Source organism: Protopterus annectens, chromosome 9.part0 (assembly GCF_019279795.1).
Source record: "Protopterus annectens isolate FY-2018-M chromosome 9.part0, PAN1.0, whole genome shotgun sequence".
Taxonomy (NCBI): Eukaryota; Metazoa; Chordata; order Ceratodontiformes; family Protopteridae; genus Protopterus; species Protopterus annectens.
Window position 1 is genome coordinate 1,214,865,050 of NC_056743.1, and position 21,767 is coordinate 1,214,886,816.

General features: G+C 39.3%; 1 protein-coding gene across 2 annotated transcripts in view; it reads left to right on the forward strand.

The window, feature by feature from the left end:
* LOC122811948 (double C2-like domain-containing protein beta) overlaps window positions 1-21,767 on the forward strand; it is a 1,736,177-nt gene that overhangs the window by 1,303,974 nt on the left and 410,436 nt on the right. Inside the window, exon 6 of one of the 2 annotated variants that reach the window (XM_044084139.1) lies at window positions 16,656-16,712. The exons of the other annotated variant lie outside the window; for it this stretch is intronic. Within the exon in view, the coding sequence (XP_043940074.1) occupies window positions 16,656-16,712 (57 nt within the window). The remainder of the gene's footprint in view (window positions 1-16,655; window positions 16,713-21,767) is intronic. 2 annotated transcript variants of the gene reach the window in all.

The window sequence follows — 21,767 nt, forward strand, 5'->3', positions numbered from 1 at the left end:
TTGTCAAGCATTCATAAAGGAACAGTTGTAACTTAGAGGAAAGATTATGGTGTTTAATCATAAATGACATCTCTATGTAGTTAACCAGCTTTTCAGATCAGTTGTCTTTATTACATGTGGAAAACTATAGCAAAGCCAGAAGCTTCTATTATAGTACTTTTTGTGAGTTTATTCAGAAGAAGGAATTTATTATTGCAGAGCTTTAAGGAGAGGTGGTAGAAGGGTGTGAATGTACAAGAGGGCAGGGAGAATGGGGAAGGGGTGGGACAGAACCAATGTGACTATGCCCATGCTAGATGTGCATTCACTCTGTAGAGACACCCGCACAAGATGGCGTCATATGGGGGAAGTACTGCACTTGGCTGTTAATCGATAGGCAACAGTTCCGTAAATGTAAAAGTAAGTGTAAATAGTGCACAGAAAACTAATTACATAAGGGCCTTGCCTACGACAGGGAGCTTAAAAAAGTTGACTGGTGGGTCAGTTTGATACAGGCTATGCAGTGGGTCACTCTAAGCAAAGAGTAGATTTTAACTACCCTCAAATGTACCATAAAGCCCTTTACGGATGGATGTACTGTCTTTGGACCACTAAGCTGTTATGTATCTAGAAATGTTGTCTGGCATTTACATTTTAATGAGTACTCAGCAGGCCAGTATGTTAGACTGCCCTTGTCCTTGTACGGTTAAGAGTAGGCTACTCAGTTTCCTATTAACAAGAGCACTGCTACAGTTGACAAAAGGCTGTGTTTAGGCTCCATTCACAAATGGGAGTTGGCACTTTAATACTGTGTTGCAAATTATTGCATAAAATAAACTACAGCCACACCTGTGCAATATAAATTCAACTGGATTTAAGTGATAATGAATGCATACAAAAGAAGCCAAAAGATCTAGCAAGGTTTAAGATGACTAAAAGGAACTGTAAACATAGGGAAACATATTTAAACACAATGCAAGCTTGATCTTGGGATGGAACCATTACAACAGAGAGACAGACTTAGTGAGAAAGCAAATAAAACTTCCCAGCACTAACTCAAAATGTACTCAGTTATCTCAAAGTAAGGTGGACTTTACAGCCAGAAAGTACATTTTTTTCCTCCCTTAAGCTGACCATCAGCTACCACCAGCTTCTCTAATCATTCGTAGTGTCTGTTGGACCTACTTTTGCCTCCGCTGGGCTCCCCTTGACTAACATCTGAGGTCAGTGAGAATATTGAGAACACTGATATAGCATTATACTGTTGTTGTGAAGTGTACTTTAACTCTAGGGACCCATTGGCAGTTTTGTGAGCTCTGCAATATCTGCCTTCAGAAGGTGCATATGAGCTTCTGCTTAAGCACAACTACCTGACTAAATGGCACATTGCTTATGCAGCACAGAACTACCAGCCTCGTAATCCTGATTGTTATTGTAGCAAGCCTATGCTGCCTCCCTCCTCCTCCCAAGGATGGGTGAAGTTGACCACTCATTCCCATCCTCCCCAAATACCACATTTAGTGTCTGTGCTGCTAATCAGCAATGGGTCATCTGGGGTGCATGCAGAGGCTTTATCCCTGTGCACAACAAGGCCTCTATAATTTTAATACTGATTTTGTCCTACTAATTGCCTACTAACTGACAAATATTTGAAATTAACTAACTCTTGACACATGAGGCATTTTTGTTAACGTTATCTCCTTTAATAAACTATTGTAATTTTGTTATTCGAGGTATACAGTGGCTCATTCTGAGCTGCTCTGTTGCAACATAAACATCTTTTATATATTATAAAATAAGCAAAATACCTGGGTGATCTATGTAGAACAGAACCAGACTCAAGCCGGAAACAGATTTGAGCTTTGCTCTTTATTGTTACATAATCGAACTTAATCAGAAATCTAAAGAGGAACTTTTCAGGAGCTTCTTTAATACGTACAAGCAAGGTTGTAAGACAGTGATCAGATTACCTGATCCATTTTAGTAAACACTTGATGTTAAGGTTGCCATTGAGCCCTGGGGGTGTGTCTGCTCCTAGCTCTATTTGCCATCTTAGTTCACGGACTTCAAGCGGGGTGCTTGAAATGTCACTGAAGTTTGTTGTTTTTTCTAGCACTATTAATTGGAACTGTGTGGGGCTTTGCAGCGCATGTCTTGCTAGGGCATTCGTGGGGTCATTTCTTCTGATTGCTTGCATGTGCTCTCTGATTCTATCACAGAGTCTGCGTGTCGTCATTCCTACATAGAACGCCTGGCAATGCTTGCATTTGCTAAGGTATACTATGTTACTAGTGTAACAAAAGTATAGATCCTTGAACATTAGTGGTTGCCTTCTGTTTGGGACTTCTAGTTGGCTGGTGCTTAGGATGTATTGGCAACAGTTGCACTGCTCGCATGGGTGGGTGCCTTGCGGTTGGGGGTTTGGCTGTGTGCTGGGGTGTTCAAACAGCTTTTTTAGCGATTGGGTTCTCTTATATGTGAACTCCGGATGCTTGCCTAGTGTTTTTTGCAGGTCCGGGTTCGTTTGAATGATGCCCCAGTTCTTGTTGATGGTGCTTCTGATGGCAGTCGCATCATTGCTTATGGGGATGGGGAATCTTGGGGCTAGTTCTTCTTTATTTTTGTGCGGTACTTTGAACCCGTAGGTAAGTATTGGTTGGTGCCTGCTGTGTCTGTGTTTGGACACTTCCCGGATGGTGTTTTCTATCTCAGCGGTAGGGTAGTTTTTTTCTATGAACAGGTGACGGAGCTTCTTACACTCTTTGGTGAAGGTGTTGTCATCGCTCACTAGTCTGCTTAGGCGGACGTATTGTCCTTTTATGATATTTTTCTTCATAAATCTGGGGTGAAGACTTCTGAAGTCTAGCAGGTTATTTCGGTGTGTGGGCTTCCTGTATATGTTGGAGGCAAATCTTCTGGGGCTCTCTTCGATGCTGAGAGTCACGTCCAGAAAGTTGATTTGGTTGCCTGTGCCTGCAATGGTGAAATCTAGGAAGGTGATGCTTCCTTTCATTTTGTCTAGGAAGACATGGAGCTCTTCGGTTGTGCCTTCCCATAAGAAGAACATGTCGTCAATATAGCGTAGGTATAGTGCTATAAGATGAAAGCCTTCTATTTTGCTGAGGGTCTCCGCTTCCCAGGCACTGAGCACTAGATTGGCAGGGGCCATTTTGGCTCCCATAGCGGCTTTCTTTTGGTGGTAGATGTCTCCTTCACGAAGAAGTTGTTCTCAAGCACTAGTTTAAGTAGTGTGCTTAAGGTGTTTGCTCTCTGGGGCTCCATGTTTCTGTGTTTGGTCAGATACCTGTCTATAAGGTGGATGCCCTCTTCGTGAGGAATACTTGGGTATAGTGCTACTATGTCCAGAGAGACTAATGTTACTTCTCTGGGGGGCCTCGTGTTTTGGTACACGTGGATCCTGTGTAGGAACTCCCAGGAGTCTTTGAGGTAGTAATCAGAAGTTTGCACGATGGGGTTGAGGTAGTAGTCCAGTAGCTCCGAAATGTATTCGGTTTTCGTTCTTTTGGACGAAACTATGTGTCGGAGCGGTGGGTCGGTTTGGTTTTTGTGGATCTTAGGGATCCCAAATAGTTTGCCTACCTCTGGGGATTCTACTTGCATAAAGTCTAGCTCTTCTTCTGTGATGAGCTGCTTTTGTGCCAGGGAGTGTATCGTGCGATCAATTTTTCTGAAGTTATTGAGCACTGCTTCTTTAGTGATTTTGGTGTAGCTATGATCTTTGGTGAGCACTTCTTTCATTTTTAGGACGTAGGTGGTTTGGTCCATTATGACTATTCCTGCACCCTTGTCCGCTTTCATTACTTTCAGGTCTGGGTTAGCCCTGATTGTTTGTAATGCTTTTCTTTCCTCTTTGCTGAGGTTATTAAAGATCTTTGGCGTTTTGTTTTGGATGAGGTTCCTTATTTCAGATTCACACACTTTCGAGAAGGTGTAGATATTGTGATTGAGGATTGGGTTGAAGGTGCTCTTTCGTTTTGGCGGCACAGCCCTACTTTCATTGTCCTCCATACTGTCGGAGGTGTTTTCAGCTACATCCTCGGGGGCTGACTCTTGTGTAGCGCTGGCCACTTGTGTGTGGTCAGATGCATACGAACTGCCCTCTATTTGGTGGTTTAGGGGGCTATTAGGGTTTCCCCTGTGGGTTGCTCTTTGGTTTTCGCTGGGGTGGTGTTCTCTATTTGCTCTGTGCACGGGAGTGCTGCTGGTCTGTGGGTTGTCACGCCTGGGTGGCGTTGCCCTTCTCTCTAGTATAGTGGGAGTTCTTGAACAGCTTACGGTGATTATATCACTTGCTGTGATTGTATCACTTGTTCCGTCGCTGGGGGCGCTACTGTCTTGCGTTATGCTGACTGACCTTATTGGCCTAACTCTGGCAACTTGTTCATTTCTTAGGGGCTGCATATTAAGGTCTTTATTGCTGCACGGGTGTGCCGTGGCAGCAACTACACTCGGGCGATGAGCGCTAAAGTCGCTAGTATTTGAGGCAACAGAGTTAAAAACATTTATGCTTCCGCTGTTGTCTGCGGATACAATATTTGCTGTAACAACATCTGCGACAACAGAGTTAAAGACAATTATGCTTCCGCTGTTGTCTGCGGATACATTATTAGCTGCAACAACATCTGCGACATCGTACCTTGTGCCTGCATTATTAGAGACAGCGTTAAAATCATTTATGCTTCTGTTGTTGTTAACTGCGAATACCATATTAGCTACATCAAAATCTGCAACAATATCACTTGCGACTGCATTATTTGTGATGGCGTGATTTAGGTAATCACTGTTTGTATTGGCAGTTACATTAAAATTTGCATTTGAGGCAACATTTGAGACAACATTTGAGACAGCATTTGAGATAGCATACCTTGCGACAACATTTGAGACAGCATTTGAGATAACATACCTTGCGACAGTATTATTTGAGACAGCGTGATTTGGGTAAACACTGTTAGTATTGGCTAAATTCTCGTTACTGACTGTTCTAATAAACACTGCTGTATTAGTAGCATTGGCATTGGTAACATTGGCAATACGATTCACTGTGTTTGATACATTAGTATTGGCTGTAGCACTGTTATTGTTTTCCCTTTGTAACTCTATGACTTCGGTATTATATTATTGTACAATGTGCATATTTTGTTTATATCACTGTGCATGCCATTGACTTTGAGTAACAACTTTCTTTTGTGTTTGCTGTACTTTAATTTTACACTTGAACTTTTCTCCTTGGGCCTGCACCATAAATGGGCCTGGCCCAAATGGGAAAACTGGTTCCTGAAATTACCAAATAACTAACTAAATAAAACCATTCATTTACTGAGGCAACCATGCTATCTGTATGAAGTACCCACCTACCCCAAAAAACTACCTGCCCTCTTCAACAATAAATGAATGCCATCTAACTCCTCATTTAAAAAAAAAAAGAAACAGTCTCTCTTATACTCTGATAAAAATAACTCAGTCACACCCAATTCATTTGTTTGTTTGTTTTTTCCTAAAATGGATGACATTTATTGTAACTGGAATGCCACCTCATGCTAAACTCTGCTGTATCCTCCCACCACTACCAGCCAATAATATCCCACCTTATATCATCTAGGCTTTGGGAACCCCCATACACTCATTGATTTAAGAGTTAGGTAAAGCCTGTATGTCATACGTTCTCAGTGCCATACATGGATTGTGGTACAATGCATCTTTGAAAGGCCATTAGCTGTTTCTAGGATCATTGTAATCCAGGAACACTGATGCTCACTTAGTGTACCAAACAGGGGTAGAAAGTACCATGCTGCTCATCCAGTGAAACCCTTTAATTGGGGTAATTAACAGCCCAGAGTAGCAATCCTTTGTTTTGTTTTCTTTCCTACACTCCACTCAGTTAAATTCTATCAATTCAGTTCCCATACACACTAACCAGAAGAAAAATACATGTCAAAAGATGGAAGAAGAATGACCTGTAGCACAGATGGATAAGGCCAGACTCTGCTGTAGGTCGCCTAAGCTTAGTAGGTAGCTTGGGTGCCTGTAGGAGCCACTGGAGAGGATGAGCATGAGTGCTAAATGCTGTCTCACTCATTCTAGGTGGATGGAGGGAGGCTGCTCTTGCTGTTTTTAATGGTGACATCTTGCAGGAGTACTAGGTGTTATACGCAATGGTGTTCAAGCCTTCTGAACCTGTACTCTCAAAATATGGTTGCACTAGAAGCCTTAGGAAACAGCAATAGCAGAACTACCCAGTGGAGGAGGAAGAGGTATTCTCAAGGAGAGAGGTTAAGCTTCAGTTTAACATCTCATCCAAAGGACAAAAACTCAGAAGAACATACCAGCCTGCATTTTCATCAGTGCCAAACATGTACCTGTGAGCCTCTGCTTAAGGTATTCAACCTAGCATGTATGTGTGTGTGAGCCTCTGCTTAAACTATTCAGCCCCAGCCAATCCATAGGTTTTGTGCTTGAGGCCTAGAGAACAGCCACTGTTACTCCTCTGCACAAGTCACCCTGGGTAATTATAGACTTATCAGCCTCACCAACTTTATATGGAATCTTTAATGGCAGAATTCATTTATGCAGACATAGGCTACTTAAATGATATAAACCCAATCAGTCTGGTTCTGTGAAGGGAAGGTCCTGTCTTTTGAACCTAGTAATATTCTTTAAAAGGGTTATAGAAGCTGTGGATAGTGATGACTCCATGCACACCGCTTATCTCAGTCTGGGCAAGGCTGCATACTCTCATGACAGCATTACTGAAAAATTAGACTAACTTGATGTAACCTCCTGCATTATCTACTGGATTACAAACTGGTTGGCTAAAAGATCCCGCATTATGAAAGTTCCCAGTTCCCACTGTAAATGTAAAATTGTAACTAGTGAGATACTATAGAGATCAGCCCTGCTCCCTTTCCTGTTTGACATTTATTCTGCAGACATCCAAGCCAATATTGCAGCAGTGTAGGTGACTAAGCTGTTGATGACTGCAAGTTGGGTGCTGTTGCATGTTTATCCGCTGATACTAAACAGCTATATCAAGAGCTGAAATATGTATATACTTGTACCAAAAACTACTGCAAGCTACTCCCACCTCCTATGTTATATATAAATGGTACTTCTCATCAGACTGACATGGTCATAAGAGACCAGAGTACCTATGTGGGTGATTGTTTCGCATTCAGTCATCATGATTCCATCATAATCAGAAAATCCTTTTATCTGGCCCAATTAATTTCCAAGGGAATATATTCAAGATGTAAATAAGTCATTCTGCCACTGAACTCTTAAAAGAAGACACCCAGTAGTTTAGTAAAACGGCTTCAAGAAAAGTGATTGCATCATCATGTCCTTCACATTCTAGGGAGCTAATGATTGCCATCACGCTCCAGCCAAAACAACCTTCTTGATCCACACGCTCTAGCCAAAACAACCTTCTTGATCCACATGCTCCAGCCAAAACAACCTTCTTGATCCACATGCTCCAGCCAAAACAACCTTCTTGATCCACATGCTCCAGCCAAAACAACCTTCTTGATCCACATGCTCCAGCCAAAACAACCTTCTTGATCCACAGTGTCAGCTTAAATCCATAAAGCCTGTTGATAGCCTATTATTGTTTTGTTCTTTACTAATGATATGTTTTTTGCTGCTCCCTTATAGTTTTAAAATCAGTATGAATGCACTTTAAAGCTGCAGATGCAGGAGGTTTGACTGTGATCCAAGTGTCCCAGGCTCAATTAGCAGATGATGCCCCTGAGGAGGTAGTTTGGAAGGCAGAGACAAAGCAGCATTTTGTCCTAGGGATGAAGGGCTATTTGTTAGGACTATATCCCCTTGATGGACACCAGAGACTCTAGTCTTAAGCAAAAGGATGGAAATGCCCTGGCAGATCAACTCTGGACAAAAAGATCATCCATTGTGGGCAATTCCAGATGGGACATAGAGTGGAACTGTGAGTAGGACAGAACATAAAGAACTCCCTTTGCTGTCATGGTAGTACAAAGCCAGGCCATTCTGATCCCCTGTTTGCAACAACCTGAATCTTTCAGAAGATGGTCTCTGAAGGGATAATCTGGCTTTGGGGTCCATTCTGGGGGTCAAGCCTATCAAGTGGAGAGGTATTAGAAGTGAAACATCAGATAAGAGCTCTGAGATGTAGTTGATTGTAAACAGCAATGGAGGGAAACAAAAATAAAATACTTTATAGATGTACGTTTTTCATTGTACCATTTATGAGTGTTTTTGAGCTGGTGGTTCATCATGGAGATGTGAGACAAAGGAGATAAAGCTCATTGGGCCAAAAGAGATCTAATTTCAGCATCACTATTGTTTATTTTCAGCTCATTTGATGATTCAAAGTATTAATTTGTTTGCTTACATGTTGATAAGGTATGTGGACTATTTTGTCAGCTATATCCCAAGCCAAAAGAAGAGTAATACATGCTTTAAATACACTTTTGCAAGGAAACTAATAAGCAGTGTAATAAAAACAGTAATATGATGATATAAAGAGTATGTTAAATATACTTGTTCAGCAGTGCATATAGGAGAGATAGCAGTTGCATTTTAATATATAGTGAATAGGCAGTAAAAGGAAGCAGAGTCTAAACCGCTTAATTGGTTCAAGACCTGTACCAGACATGAAATTTACTGTTACATTTTAATTTAACATGGGAGGAGAGCTGCAGTCATAGCATCTGCCACTTAAATTAACATAACCAGATGTCCTTTCATCTAAACTCTCCCACGTCTGTTCTTTTGAGGGCTATCGGGGACACGAAGTAATAAAAAAGTCAGCCTAGAATTAAAAGTTAGTTTGATATAAAGTATCATACTACAACAAACATTAAATTAACTACAATATTATTTCTTTGTTTTTGTCTATTCTTGTTTCCCGAGGAACAAAGGCAACAAATCAAACACATGCTTTCCTACTGGCTTTGGAAAAACTGAGTTTTAGCAGATGTGCATTTTTTCATTTCTATTCTAAGCATTGTTTGTGTTTAAATCTTCTAAAGCAATTTTCTTCTTTATGTGGAATATTAGAAACTGCTCAGGGAAATTCATCCAATGTCTGTGAACATTAATTATAGCTGAGAGATGGGGCAGACTGGAAATCTCTCAATGTCTCCATGTAGGCAGCTGTGTCTGTGTTTGTTTTTCCAGATGATCCAGTTTCCACTCACCTGCAAAAGCATTCGGGTTGATTAGCCATACTAAACTGTCCAGGCAGCAGCCTATTTACCCAGTTAACAAATGCTAACTTAATGCATTTTATTTATTTATGCCTAATTGGTAACCAGTTAAGTAGGGTGGGCCATGGACCCTTTTCAGCTCTGATCTGGGTACAGAGACAAAACTTTAAATATAAAGCAAGGAACTTACATAGAAAGAGATTGCAGCAAAATAACATAGTTAAGCAAGTGAAATCAGTGAATAAACAGTTATTAGCATATGTTTACACAGTTCAGACATTGCTTAGATAGAAAACAAAATCAAAGTTCTTAAGGAATAGGTACACAATAATTGAAATTAGTGAACTTATGCCTACCAGAGCTGAAATTAATATACAGTATATACAAGTCATACGCTAATTCAAAAGTTGTTAAAGCTTGCAAGAATCTTTACCATTGTCCTTGAAACAATTCAGTTACCTCATTGAAGAGGTGATTGGATAAGGTTGTTTCAGACTTGAGTTTATTCTGTAATACTTGGCCAAGTCTTGAAAAAGCACATTCTCCAATAGTAGTTTTAAAAGGGTGACTGCTTAGTGTGATAACATCATCTCAACAGTTTCTCAGGGAGCACAGTTGTTCCAAAGGACAGCTTTCTTTCTAGAGGATGGCAATAACCTTCTTTAAGTACTTTTGGTACAATGATCCCTAGCAGGCAGGTTGATATTGCAGTTAACGGGAACCATTTAAGCTTCTTCAGAATATTGCAGCATTAAGAGTATAGGTTTGTGAGCATTGTATATCTGTATTTATGTTTGGGAAGAACATTCTTAACCAGTACTGGGTGTGCAGTTGGACAGAGTAGATGAGAGATTCTATAGCAGAGTTTTAGTTGAGAAAGCACTTAATTCATAATATTGTCTTTGTGAATGGTAAAGAAAGAGAGGGGTCCGTTGTCATAACTAGTTGCTTGTATTAACTAACCTGGTTGCATTAACTAACCTGGGGAAAAATAATATTGTTTAGGCAGTTTTAATGTTGATGGATGGTAATTGAAGACATTTATGAGGGTGGTAAAAAGTATAACATTTGCTTTTCTATGGTTGATCAGAAGGTTGTTTGAGTAAGTCCATGAGCAGAGATTTGAGAAGGAAAGTTGCATTTGGGTTTGGAAGTTGGTGGAATGTTTACTGGCCTACAAAAGTAGCATTTCATCATCGTGCACAATGATGTTTAGTGCTGGGAGGTCATTAATGAAAAAAGAGAAAAATAAGGGACCAAGGACTGAGTCTAGTGGCACTCCAATTTTCAGTTCCATTTCTAGAAACATCATCTACATCCAGCTCCCGAAATACATCCAACAATGTCATCAACTCTCCCTAAAGCAACTAGGCTGCGGAAAAGGTGAACCTTTGCAGATGATATGTTAATAAAAATAGGCAAAGGCAACCTTACAGGTGCTTTCTTCATAGGTCTTCTGGAAGTCTTTGACCTCATTTACCACAACCTTCGCTTTCACAGATTGATGAACACTTGCATTAGCATCAAACATTCTACAAAGGTATGCCACAAGGTCCATACATGCTCATCTACTTTTCTCTGTCTTTATCACCAAACCACCTTATGACATCCCTCATATTTGCCAGAATTTCTATATCAATGCTACAGTAACACTTTGATCTGTCACTCTCATTATCATATCCAGATGCAACATATGATGCTCTCTCAACAAGTGTCTAAATAAAATTAAGCTAATACTCAACCCTGCTAAGACTAAAGGTTTGCTTTGTGGTACCCATCAAAACCTTGCCAAATCCCCCAAATCTCTAGACATTTAAAGACATTAATAGTACTCCCACTGAAGTAAATTCCTTCAGTACGTTGGCATATGGCTTGACCAAGCTGTTAACTATCAAAATCACTTATAAATGATAAGAAAGAAAGTTAATTCCCTACTTTTCTGGCCATAGAATATCTCTCCTGTCCTATCATCACAAGCTAAAGCTACCACTAGCAAAGGAGTCTTTCAGCTTGAATATGGCCTGTCCATAGAGTCATTGCTCCCACCAAAACTTTTCCACCCTGCAAATCATCATAGATAAATATATCACTTCTTTGAAAACTTCTTTCATGAATACCACAACTTTGCATTCTTAAGAGCCAGTTGTCTACCAATCATGCAAACAACTGACATCTTTTTATGATCACTTCTCTTCAGACTTCTTCAGTTTGAAACATTCTTCTCTCTTGAAGTTGAACTCATCACCAAAAGCCTTCTTCTACAATCTCAGAAGTCGTTTCCAATCGATGCCCACAACAGAAGCACAAAAACATAAATAAATATCTGCACTACTGCAACCACACCTTTCTGATTCTGGTGCTGAAACTTTGTGAATCTTTTCTTACCCCAAATTTATATTTAAATTCAAAATACATTTCTTTACACAAGCCCAGTGTAATATGAGACCAGTTGGGTCACATCACCTGACAACTTGTATCCCATCTTCTCAACTGCACAATCTGTTTTTCTTTCCTCCTCTGTTCAAAGCATATTATTCAACTGATGTTTTCAATATTTGTAAATCAGTGTACATGGTCTTAAAATATAACTGTGCAGTTACATCTGCTTGGCTATTTATTATTCTGATTTTGTTCATACCTTTCTTTATGCCTGGGAATGTAATCACAAGAACTGTAATCAAAATTGACCCATTGTGATCAATGCAATAAATAAGATAAATACGAAAGGAACAATAAAATAAATGGCGTGACTAATCATGTATTGTTTAATCGATGTGATTCTTTGACTCAAAACATGTAAAATCTTGGGAGGTTGCTACTCAAAGCAATGATATTCCCAAAATCTCAAAGCACAAAATCTACATTTTTTGTAGAGAGCATGCCACTTGCATCCCAAGAATAGGGGCGAGGCCCCTCTATCTCTGGGATGACATATACTTGGAGAGTACAAAAACAATCACCTTCTTTGTTTTCTCTGAGTCCTAACACCATTACAAGATGCTGGTGACTGTCCAGTGACAATGTTTTGAATGACCAGTCACCTGGCCACTGGCAAACAGTAAATTTCCTCAAATCCACTTGTAAAGGGAATGTAGGGTTAAAGCTTTGCTGCCCCCCCATCCGAAAAAAATTGTACAGATATTTTGTGCATTTTTTTTATTTTTTCACTGAAAGTGCATTCATGTTGACTTTTTTATACAAGCACCCAAAACCCTTTCTATGCATTGCATTTTACGCTTGCATTTTTCTAACTGCTTTTTTGTATACTCAGCAATAGACACAGTTTAGGGCACTTGGTCTTTGCACAGATTCATTTGTCAGTGTGTAGAAGAGTTAGTCAGCAATTATATAAGCTCTAAATGGAAAGGCTGTTACAAGTCAGGGGCTGTTTTGTTTCTGGTGTAACCAAACTCTCTTGTTTCTTGACAGTTGATAGTTTCCTGTTAAAATATCTCCTTCATCTTTAATGGTGGCTGCTGGTCAATGGATGTACATCTTTAATGGTGGCTGCTGGTCAACAGATGTACATCTTTAATTGTGGCTGCTGGTCAACGGATGTACATCTTTATTGGTGGTTGCGGGTCAATGGATGTACATCTTTAATGGTGGCTGCTGGTCAATGGATGTACATCTTTAATGGTGGCTGGTGGTCAATGGATGTTTTTTATAGAAAAATATGAAGTCATTCCTTTTCTGAGCCATCCACAACAGAAAGTGAAGCATGAGGTTTACCAGGAAAAGAAAGGAACCCCTACAGAATTTGTTGTTATAATTGGACTATGAAAACTCAGTAAATGGAGTGTATGTGGGGACTCGCACCAATAAATGCATGAAAGTAGGAAGAGTAAGAAAATAAAAACACTGCACCTTACACCACTGACTGGATAGAAAATAGGCAAACAGCATCAGTTTTGCCACCAGGTATGAAAACTGTCTTTTGAATGGTCACTGTAGTAGTAGATGATTAAAGAAACACTGCTATGTATTTAAGTCTAATTACCAGTAAAATATGAAGACCTTATCATCTGCCCCTTTTGGCTCATGTTTCCTTCTATGTCCATCTGTTTATACCTTATTTATGAGACACATGTTTCTTTCTTCTCATTCCACGTTCATTTTCCCTTTACAACAGTGTTCCTTTGTGTCTCTCTCTTCTCTGTCTTCTCTTACCATTTTGCTTTCATACTTTTTATCTTTCCCCTCTTCTTCCTTTCCTGCTTTTACTTTTTCATTCACTAATCAGAGAATAACTCTCTTAACTATGTTTTTTCATTTTCTTATTTATTTTGATTAATCCTTTGTTGACCTCGTTAGTCCAACTAGGCCCGTTGCCTCTTTCCGGGAGACCCGAGGTGGTATTTGTTCTACTCTTCTGTCTTTCTCCTTCTTCTCTGACTCACTCTTTTCAGTGTATCGCAACGTGTTTACTATTTTACTCTTTTGCACTTTCCCTTCCTAAAGGAACTATAACTAAACAATAAGAACATCACATGATGTCATTTTTATTTAAATCCCACCATTAGGCATATAAGAATAACCCCCAAACAAAACTTTAGGTCTATCAAAATTCTCTTTCCAGTTAGAAAAAAAATGTGTGCATTTGCAACTAATCAGTCATCTAACCCTAAAGAACCCCCGAGCCCCAACTCAACATCGTTTGTGCCTCGATCATTGCCCTGATACCTGCTTTTCTATTCCGCCTCAGTTCAGTAAATATAAACAGAAATAAGGGGTTTAGGTCAAATGCTGTTAAAGCTCCTTGCTCTCAATTTCTGCAGCAATACTTAATGTGGTTCAGAACCATAGCTAGGTTATCTAATATCCTGTCCAGTTCCTTAAACTGGTGATCCTTCAAAAAGCTGAGTACCAAAAAGATCCCTCTATGTGATAAATGCTAGAAAAAGAAAAAACACTCCTGTGTAAAGATGTGTATCACAATACTTTGAGCAATTTTAGCCTTTAGCCATGACTGTCAATGTAATATTGCTATTCAGATTGGAAGCTGCAATATGCTTATGACTTTATAAATCAATGCCAGTAATAAATTTCCACACCATCACTTGCCAATCATGTACCATAACAAGTTGTGCTCTGGCCAGCCATCCCTTTGTCCCAGCCTATTTACACCTCTGCTTTGGCTCAATATTTACCTTAAAAATGAGGCTCAGTGCATCAAATGTAAGACTCTTCATTCAAGCTTCCTACCAGTATCATCGACATTCCGCAAGGATCCAAACTGTGCCCCCTGCTATTGACTATCATCATCAATAGCGTAGAGCTACTTTAATACAACATCCACATGATTCCGCTCCATCTACTCCACTCACAATATGCCATAACTGCAGCTTGTCACAGGACAGGCTTTTATAGCTTTTGAAACCTACCTGAAATTGTTTCCAACTTCCAATAAACTCTAAAATGACTAAGCCAATACCTTTCACTTAAAATAGTAGCTCACATGAGAAAATATTCTTTACTATTGCACCATCAGACTATATAAATATAGAGCTAGTTCCTCACATCAAACTCCTTGAAATAATCAAGGATAACAGCCTGAAATTCAACCATCAAATCACTTATGTTGTCAATAAAACCCATAAAAAAATAGGACTTCTCTACAGAATTAAACTTTTCTTGTCAGAAGCTTGCCACTTAAAGGTCACCTCTAAATATTTATTACCAATTCTATTGTAGACAGTCCCTGTCTTTATTAATTTTCAGACCATCCAACTGAGTAAGGTAGAACAGTGTTACAATAAAATAGCTAAATTTACAGACGGGCTACTGAACATGTCACATCTGCACAGCTATCCGTAAACTTAACTGGCTAGAGCTACCAAACTGTCCAAACTTCAGACAGTTAAAGACAACTCACAAAATCCTGCTACATGCCATACCTTTAGTACCCTAATACAGTGATATTAACTTCTGTTCCAAAGACAAAGGCAAGACTTCAATACAAAATTCCAGCAAGCCTACTGGCAATATTCTTTACTCTTAACAATTTTTCTAATCTTTGTAATAGCATTCCTCCAGCCTTAGACAACTAAAAATGATTAACAGTTTCAAGACAAAATTGTTAAAGTCTCCCTTCTTTAAATGCTTTAAACAGTTAAGGCAATGCTCCTAAATTCTTCTCCTACGTCTTAATTGCATAGTTACATATCTTATTACATTCCTGTCATCCATTTCAGAAATCCAACCACTTCTCTTTACTGTAGATTTTCCCACAGCTACTGAGACAAGCTCTGGCATAGTCTTCTTGTTTGCTCACCTTCTATTTACCTCCCAAAATAGTACTACTCTCAACGTCTCTTCCTTCTATATTAGCTTTTTATATGCCAGTATTCCCCCTTTTACCATCTGTTACTTCATTTGAAATCAATACAATGTGATTGCTCATGGAAATAACGTAACAATCATCATTCCTATCATTTACTGTTTTAGCAATTCTTCTAAGTATAATTGTATCTAATACTTCTGATGTTTAGTGTTAAATTTGTTTTTATTTGCATACTGTTTGATTTATTCTCTTAAAGACAAAACTTGGCAGATTTTTTAAGGCTTTTCTGTCCTGGACCTCTATGAAAAGAGACATTTTTTGCCCAGGTGGATTTTCCTGATAAACAAATGCAAACAAAATGAATAAAATGAGAACTGTATGATCACCCAAAACCTTTACATAAAATGGTAGGATTTTTAAAACACAGAGCCCATTTTGCCCTCAACAGACTGGCTCCGAGTTGTGAGACTTAAAGCTTTGAAATACAGTGTTGTCTACCATGTGGCCAGAGGAGGTATGCAACATCTCCTGCATTTACATCAGCAAGTAACCGTTTGTTTATGTGCACTAACAATCCATTTTTATCATGCAGCCTGATGTCCACAAGGTATTATATCTTAGACATTGTCAGTGTAAGAAGTCCTGCATAGACTGTATATTTTAATCTTAGTCCTTATACATATAAAATGTATGCATACTCCACTATTAAAAGCTTTTATATAATTTCAAAACTGAAAATAATGACTTCAAAGGACATATCTTGCATGATGAGACAGTCATTTACAGAATTCGCGTCCAGTTTTGAAGGAGACCCCTTTAGATGAGGCAATTAAATGAGACAATAATATATATCAGTTTTAGAAGATTATTTGCTGAATTCATAAAATTTTTTGCTCTATTGTATGATGCTTAATGAATTGCATAAATTCTTTGGGCCACATTTCAGTATATGCTAATGACAAGCTTTAATAAGCTATAGTTGCTGAAATTGTTTATTTTTTTTTTCATTCTTTCTTTCTTTAGTTCATTCATTTTCCACTGCTTCTTTTAAGTAGTTAATTCTTTTCCTAATTTCTGTCTCTGTCTATCCGTTCCCATTCCATTTTCTTCTAAACCCTAGATAATGACAACACCACATTAACTGTGTTTCTTTCTTTGTTTCTCTACCCCTTTATCATCTGCTCCAGACAAAGCAGCCCAGCACAATGAATGCAATACGTGGAATGGCACTTTACGAGGAGGATGTAAGTCCTGACTTATGTTTTACAAAACTATCATAAAATTTAGTAATAAAATTAACCACACAAGCCCTGCTTATTTTAATAAATAAGATAAATACCTGGAAGCAGTTTAAAAATATTTGAATCTAATAACCATATCATAACTGCGGATATACTTTTTCTTCTCATTGACTGATTGTAATGCAAATGTGGCATTTTTTTTTTCTGAATTTCCTCCTACCTTTTCTTGTATTTCAATTGTTGTCATCAATTTTACATTGCCATTGGAACTGATACTGCATATAATAAAATAAGTTAGTCTGAAAATAGTTTTAGTCCGGATTAACTTTAAGGAAAAAAGGCTAAGATTCAAAGACATGTTGGTGATAGGAGCCAAAAGGCTGGGGCAAAAAGGCTTTATTAGAGCAGTTGCTGCAACCAATACTTCAGAGACAGATTGGCCCCATTATCAAAAAATTGACATGCCTTTCTGCTGCCCACAAGGCAATCACCGCTGTTAGCAGATGCATCATGTTAGCACAGGTACCCACCCCCCATTTCATTCCCTCAAACCTCTATACACATCCAAAAGCACATGCCTGCCCCTGATTTAAAAGAATGCACCTGATGTGCCTTTTCTTTTTCCCCATCTCTTGTAGTCATATTATAATGCCAGACATTATGACATCATTCTTTTGTTCGGAAAATATATTGTGATGCAAGACTGTTGCTCTGTTAACTGTTTTAGTGGATATGAGTAATATTTAAAAAAGACCTCCTGGTGTCATCTACTGTCCCCAGCCCCCGCTTTGTCAGGAAGTCTTGAGCACATCCCACAGACATCACCGATCCTTACAGTACATCAATAATACCAGACATCCGAGTTTCATCCTACTTCTTTCTAATCTGCAGCTTCTTCCTGCAAACCCTGCTGCTCTCTTAACGTTTACACAGATAGCTTTATTATTTCAAATGCTTCACTGCTTTCTAGTCCCCCTTTCCCTGCATTTCATCCACTGCTCATTAGCTTGGAGGAAGCTTGTTAGTGTAGGATAAGTTGAGAGGTATGGCAGACCGCCTGCACACATACACACACACACACACACACACACACACACACACACACACACACACACACACACACACACACACACACACACACACACACATGCATGCACTCTCCATACATCAAACTCCTCCCAGCTAATTCCAGTCACCTATACACATACACATACACACAGATACTCTCCATACATCAGAATTTCCGCTCAGCTGATCCCACTCACCCATATACACAAACACATACAAACACACACACACACACACACACACACACACACACACACACACACACACACACACACACACACACACACACACACACACACACACACACACACACACACACACACACACACACACACACACACACACACACACACTACCTGTCCATTTACCTCTAATGTGATCTCACCAATTGAAAGTATCGAGTGAATATGAACTTTTGGCCAAATTAATTTCCCTAGCTGGTGGGAAACATTTATGTATCGAATGATGTATGTATCACTGGACTGTATAAATCACTTAACTCAGGCATTTCTGAGGGAAGGGGGAGACCACACGGCTAATGATCACATGTCTCTCCCTTGGAATGCCTCCTCAGCATTTCTGGTAGTTCAGGGTGGGGGGGACAACATGGCTAATGATCACATGCTTCTCCCTTGGAATGCCTCTTCAGCATTTGTATTTGTGGTAGGTCAGGGTGAGGGGGAGAACCAGATGGCTAATGATCACATGCCCCTCCCTTGGAATGCCTCCTCAGCATTTGTGGTAGGTCAGGGTGAGGGGGGAACCACATGGCTAATGATCACATGCCTCTCCCTTGGAATGCCTCCTCAGCATTTGTGGTAGGTCAGGGTGAAGGGGGAACCACATGGCTAATGATCACATGCCTCTCCCTTGGAATGCCTCCTCAGCATTTGTGGTAGGTCAGGGTGAGGGGGGGGGGGACCACATGGCTAATGATCACATGCCTCTCCCTTGGAATGCCTCTTCAGCATTTGTATTTGTGGTAGGTCAGGGTGAGGGGGGAACCACATGGCTAATGATCACATGCCTCTCCTTTGGAATGCTTCCTCAGCATTTGTGGTAGGTCAGGGTGACAGACCACCATGCTGCTGCACCTCTTCAAGGTAAGTACATTATAGGGCTCTCTAACAACTGTAAATGAATATCTCTTTAGCATTGATGGCAACATTTTTGAATCCTGGTCAATGAAAACAAAAATGCTGGAACTATTTCTTTAAATGGCTACTTTTGATCTTTCTTTAAAAAAAAAAAAACATCACTAGACTGTAAGAAGCATCTGTTTTGATATATACAAGTTCTGTATTTTACAGATCAAAACTGCATATATTCATGCAAAAAGAAAGTCAGGGCCTAGAAAGTGTACAATCAGCATACCAGTGGGAAATGAAGGTCCACAAAAACATGTACCTGAACATAATAACCAAGCACAATGTATCCAGCATGAGCTGCAGGGGTCACGGTCTTTTGGAATGCAGAACAAAAATATCATTGCATTCTCATGTATGAGAAAGCTGTGATATTGCATTTATGTTGTTTACAAAAATATATATAAAAAGATAAATATCCAAGTTAACTAACTAACTGTGGACTGGTGCTAAGGGAACAGTCTTGGATTAACAACTGACTAGACAGCGGGTCACAGAGCATAATGAAAAAGACTCTACAGTGAAGAAAAGGAGTTACAAGGGGGAGGTCAGTTCTGGAATCAGTCGTCTCCATTGGCTATATAAATGACATTGCAGGGAACTGAATGGAAAGGTAATACCTTTTTACAAAGGAACGAAGAAATGGAACAAGATCAATAAAGAATGTAGGGAGGTGATATGAAAAGGAATTTGTAAAGCTAAATGAATGGCTGCATAAATTAGAGCTATCTGTGAATACAAACAAAAAACAGTAAATAACACACCTGGTAATAAAAAGGCTAAGGGAGACCACGCAGTAGGGTTGTGGTACTAGCAGTAAAAAAAATGGAAAGGAACCTTGATATTATTCGCCCAGATTATGTAATGCTAAATAACCATACCTCTCAGTTGTTCCTAATTTTGCAGAATGCCTCGAGATTCTCATGTCTTTGCAGAGTTCCACATTTGTTTTTATCTTTTTTTTTTTTAGTAAATGACTGAGGACTGTAGTCAGGCAGTAATTTCAGACATTAAAGTTTCGCTCTTCTTATTGTTCAGAAAATACAACTTGATGCAAAACATATTGTTCTATTAAATATTTAAATGAACTGGAGTAATATTTAAAATTGTCCATGATTATGGCCCTTTGTCTCCTACATTACACACAGACATATTACCTTTGGCTTTTTTCAGAGTTCTTGAACAAATATATTGAAAGGAAAGCCAGCAACTAATATGAGGAATCAGTAAGGAAAGCGGACAAGATGCTGAGATATAGAGAGATAGGAGACTCATTACAAACAAAGAAGAAGTTTTTCTTTTTTTTAAAATAAGAAATGTCTTTATTAAATTATCACGTACGACACAGGCAATCATACATTTATATAAATAAAAACAAACCATACTGACATAATTTTAGTTGCAAACATTATACATCACAAACCATATTAACAGAATTTTAGTTGCAGACATTGTACGTTGTTTATAATCCAGTCATTGTCAGTCAAACATTACATAGCTCATTCAAATTCTTCCTTCTTTTAAACCTCATTCCTCCTCAGCAAGAAGTTATTTTTCATCTATAGAGAGAGTTTATGAGACAAGATTTAGAGTGATGTGTACACATCTAGAGATTCAGCAAGAGAAAAAAAACATTTAAACAATGGAGACTTTGCAAAGAAAAGCAAAAAGCTGGTATAGGGCCTATATAAGAAGACATGCCAAGAATACCTTATAGAAGCGTAATATGGACAATGGAAAAAAATGGAGAAGAAACATGATGAAAACATGTAAGTATCTCAGTGGTCTTAGTAAAGTCCAGGAGGGCAACATCTCTTGGAGAAGAATTTGTGAAAAAACACAATTGAGACAGTTTGATGTATCAGAATGATGAGCAGAAGTTAGGAAATGTTGTTCTCTTCTTTGGTGTGAAGAGTGTCGATTCATAGAACCACCCATCACAGGCAGCAGTGAAATCAAACCCATGGTGGGATTCACAGATGCTTGGTACAGACATATAGCAATCCTGCTGGAGTGTAGTTAAAGGAAGAAAGAGATTTTTGGCTAGCACAGATTTGCTGTTTATTTATTAGGCTGTGTAATGGGCAGACTAGGTTGGATAAGTGGTCATTATCTGCCCACAGACTGTTTATTTTGAAGGACAGGTGCCAAAAGGATCTCATAACGGTCTGATTCAAATGTCAAAACTGGACCAGAGCACTTGCTGTATCCAGGACTGTTTGTAAGCTTCTGAGTGGTGCCAGAGTCTGCGCTTCAATTTTTCTCTTAGATCTGCTACTTCTCTCCTTTCCTGCACTTAAAAGCACCCCTGCACTATCAGGCTATAACTCATTCCATACTTTTCGGGCCCAGAACTGGGACCAAAGCTCCAAAGGCAGTGGTGTTTCCATATATATAAAGGTTACGCACACCTCCAGACTGGTAGCCCAACATAACGCATCAGAGATACTTCAGGTGCAGATAACATTGGGTAAGACAGCGATTCAAGTCGTAGCCTGCTATATGTCCCCAACCATGTCCCAAGACTTGCACTCCACATTCTTAAGCACCTGGAAAATATTAGGGTCCAACCTAACACTCTCTTACTAGGTGACTTCAACTACCCATCCATTAACTGGGTGAACTATTCATGTACCAATACACTTGCCCACCATTTCCTAATGTCCTGGACCAGCTCATTCTTACTCCCACTACAGGTAGCAACATCCTTGACCTGGTCATTACTAACATGGGTGACCATTGATATACACCAATAGTCAGCTCCTCCCTGGTTAGATCCGACCACAATCTAATCATCTTGGAAAGCCACAACCCCCCCACACACACACACACACACACACACACA